The 3,688-nt window shown below is 46.0% G+C and overlaps 1 protein-coding gene across 2 annotated transcripts in view; it reads right to left on the bottom strand.

Moving 5' to 3' along the window:
* NAA16 (N(alpha)-acetyltransferase 16, NatA auxiliary subunit) overlaps window positions 1–3,682 on the bottom strand; it is a 126,592-nt gene extending 122,910 nt beyond the window's left edge. For both annotated transcript variants that reach the window (XM_019524836.1, XM_019524838.1), the window contains exon 1: window positions 3,548–3,682. In XM_019524836.1, the coding sequence (XP_019380381.1) occupies window positions 3,548–3,601 (54 nt within the window). In that variant the 5' untranslated portion in view covers window positions 3,602–3,682. The remainder of the gene's footprint in view (window positions 1–3,547) is intronic.
* Window positions 3,683–3,688: the final 6 nt, after the last annotated feature.

Raw genomic sequence — 3,688 nt, forward strand, 5'->3', positions numbered from 1 at the left:
CCCCACGCCTACCCCAGCAGTGCTTGCTCCCACCCCCCCTCACTGCAGAAGCCTTGATCTGTCCCCCACCATGCCCCTTCCCTTCCCCCCTCTCTTCCCACCACACCAGACTTACCAGCTGCACGCAGCTCTAGAAGCTGCCTGCCAGGCTGGTATTGGAAAACAGATCGGCTGATATGTCTCCTTAAAAACTGGCTACTGGTATCAGCCCAAAAAATCTCTATTGGTGCACCCCCAGTTAAGAGATTACTGACTGTGTGAGAAGGCTCTTCTATAACTGTCCTACTCTGAACATCTTCCCACAGAGCACTCTTTAGTGATCATTTTAGTACCTTGATCTTGTATGGCTGCTCGGACAGATTACCTGTCTCTTGGCATGTCTACATGATGTGTGCTCTAATGGTAGACTATTTTACTGCGCATTAAAGTGTCATGTAAAAAACCATGATGTTACACTAATCCACAGTAAGAGAATCTACTGCACATTAAGGGTCACTAAAAAAGCATGCAAATGCAGTACTGCACCTTAGCACAGCCTAATGTGCATAAATGAATTCAGCACCTTGCACTGGAGATACTAAATGTAATGCACATTAGAAAAGGGGCATTCAGGCATGTGTAGGCCCACTATGATATTAAAACTCATTATACAATTTCTGATTAAACTTCATATAGAACTAAATATTTTCTGTGGCAAAAGGGTTACTCTGACCTTGCAATACAATTTTAAGATTTTTGCAAGCCAACTTACCGATGAAGAGAAGAGATGTGAAAATGCAAAAGAGCTTTAATTTAGAAACACAAACGACATCTCCTTAGTTCACCAAAATTGAGACCAAAGGCAACAACTGAATTTTGCAATGAACAAGGAATATTAAAAAGTTCATGAAAAGCACTTTTTTGACAGACTTAGTGTTGTCAACTCCCTTTTTCGGGCATCAGGAAGTTTTAGCAGGGGCTGGAAGCAGCCCAGCAAGAACAGAAACATTTCAGTCCTGCCTAAAATCTGTTACTACTAACGCTTAATGCACAGTAGACTCCCCTACAGAAAAACAACCCACTGTGGCTGCCACAGGAGACAAGCAGAGGCATCGCCCCCCTCCCCACCACTCCTCACTTCTCTTTAGGAGCCAACACCACTGACACTGAATGGATGGGAGTTGGGCACACAAAAAGCATAAAAACTCACTAATGTGAGTAACCAGAGGGTTCCTCTATTCCTTCTCTCCCCAGAATATCAGGTCTTGGACAGAAGGAGGGAGCTAAGGAGCTCCTGGCTTTAAAGTGGTAGAAGTGAAGTTGTGAGGACAAAGTAAATGGTCTTCCACAGTAGAGGCCAGCATTGTATTACTCTGAAAGCAGAACAGCAGGCAGTTCTGTCACACACTGAAGTTATATGTCCACATTGGAGTGAACTGCAGCTCATTTAGATGTATCCAAATTAATGTTTAAAGTACTATACAGCTGAATAATCCCCATGGAGCTCATATGGTCAGTATGCAATGTATATTTACCAGTTTCTCAGTCAGATTTTTCTAGCCTATTCTAGCTTGGGTGTATTTATACACGCCAGTCGCTGGCCCATGTACGCATCCTGTGTGGGTAGAGTATAGAGAAGAAACAGGAATCAAAGAAACAGACCACGGAACAAACACTGTATGAGACCAAGAACGTGATTTTGTGATCAGTCTGATTTTTTCATCTTTGGCTTTTCCAACACTAAACTTCCTATTTCCAAGATACAAGTTAATGCTCTACAGAATTTTTCTTTAAATTAGTTTTTAACATTGATGCTTCAGTATGGTAACTCACTCTACCTCTTAAAATTTCTTTGGAATAACTGCACTAGCAAGTGCAACACGTGGCTTCTGGTGACCATTTTACTGATTTAATACACTGCATTTCCAAGAATTCCATATATTCCAATAGTACCAAACAAGTACACATCTACTAACTTAAGTGGAGGCCAACTTATACTTCAAGAATAGCCTGCTGCACTACAGGCACATAAAATAATACAATATAAAATATGCAGACACCAGTATTTCTTTAAGTTATCTGGGACAAGGTGCAATAAAAACAGAAAAGAAAAAGTGAGAAACTAGAAAGAGTCACACTTCAGAAGACCAACAAGTGACACTACTTCTGAACAGGTGAAAGTGAATGCGCAAACAACAATTCAGGAAATAACCAGTTACTACCCACAACAGATCTCATCAGGTCATCTTTCAGAAAGGAAGCAAGTTCCCATTCTTCTGAACTGAGACATTGAGTTTAAATTCACTGCTCCCCACCTAAAAAGCAAAGACTGAACTATAAAATAGCTAATCTAAAAATGCACTAGCTTAGAAATTCTTACTATACATTTTGTTCTTACAAAATTGGTAAGTGACTACTACGGGAAGCTTGCTTGCCACTAGTAAGAATAGTCACTCAACCGTTCTAAAATTAGTAACTTATTTTTAGCAAAGAGAGAAAGAGGAGTGCTAGAGCAGCTTGGTAAGATGCATACCATTACCATGCAGTAAGCAGCACACCCGCTATTAAGACCTATTAAGATCTTTTAAAAGCAAAGTGTTCTCTTAAGTGACCAAAAGACAGCATCCAGATAAGCACCCAACAGGCTCTCCTAACTGCACACACGGCAAGCAGCTGATCTGTTACTTCTGGGCTTCTTACTAAGCTGTCTACTCTAACAGCAACCCAGTGAATTAGTCTCTAAATTCCATGCTATTGTGAATGCTAGGGCACGAAGCTCCTCTGGTGGCAGAGACTCACATGGGGAGGTTGTCAGCCCTGACCAGGATAGATTTACACGTGACAGACTAACTAAATCAGAGCAGCATTTATGCTTCTAGATCTTAGCCTTCAACTACCTGAAGGGGGGTTTGAAAGAGGACAGAGACAGACTGTTCTCAGTGGGGCCAGATGACAGACCAAGGAGCAACTGTCTTAAGTTGCAGCAAGGGAGGTGTAAGTTGGATATTAAGAAAAACTCTCTCACTAGGAAGGTGGTGAAGCACTGAAAGGGGTCGCCCAGAGAGGTGGTGGTAGAAGCTCCATCCTGGGAGGTTAAGACAGAGTTAGACAAAGCCTTGGCCAGGATGATCTAGTTGAAGAGGGTCCTGCTTGGAGCAGGGGGTCAAACTAGATGACTCCAGAGGCCCCTTCCAACCCTCACTTTCTAGGACTCACTCCGATCTCCGATTTCGTAGCACAGGGAACCGGGGAAGAGCCAGTCGTTTCACCCCGCGCTGCTGCGTGATTGGGGAGCTGCTGACAAAGGTGACCGACTTCCCCACCCCACAGCTTTGTTCGGGCCGGGACTGCCCTGCCCTGCCCCCTCCGACCCAAACAGCCCCGAGCATGTAGTTACGGGGGGAGCTGAAAAGACTGGGATTAGGTCCCCTTCACTCGAGACCCCCGGGGTCACCGCCCGCACCGGGGCCGAGCAGGGGGGAGGGCCCGGGCGCTGCACCACCCGCCTGTGACAGCGGCGGGGGAGCCCGAGGCCCCGCGCCAGACAAAGGCGGGGGCGGGGGCTCACCAGGATCCGCTTGAAAAGGTTGCTCTCCTTGGGCGGCAGCGGCACAGACGGCATGGCGCGACCCAGGCTCCGGCACCAGGCGGCTGCGGCTGCTTAACTCATCGGCCTGCGCCGCGCGCCCCACCGGCTCCCCCCGTCGCG

This window comes from Gavialis gangeticus, unplaced genomic scaffold, assembly GCF_001723915.1.
Source record: "Gavialis gangeticus isolate Ggan-Ray unplaced genomic scaffold, GavGan_comp1, whole genome shotgun sequence".
NCBI classification, from domain to species: Eukaryota; Metazoa; Chordata; order Crocodylia; family Gavialidae; genus Gavialis; species Gavialis gangeticus.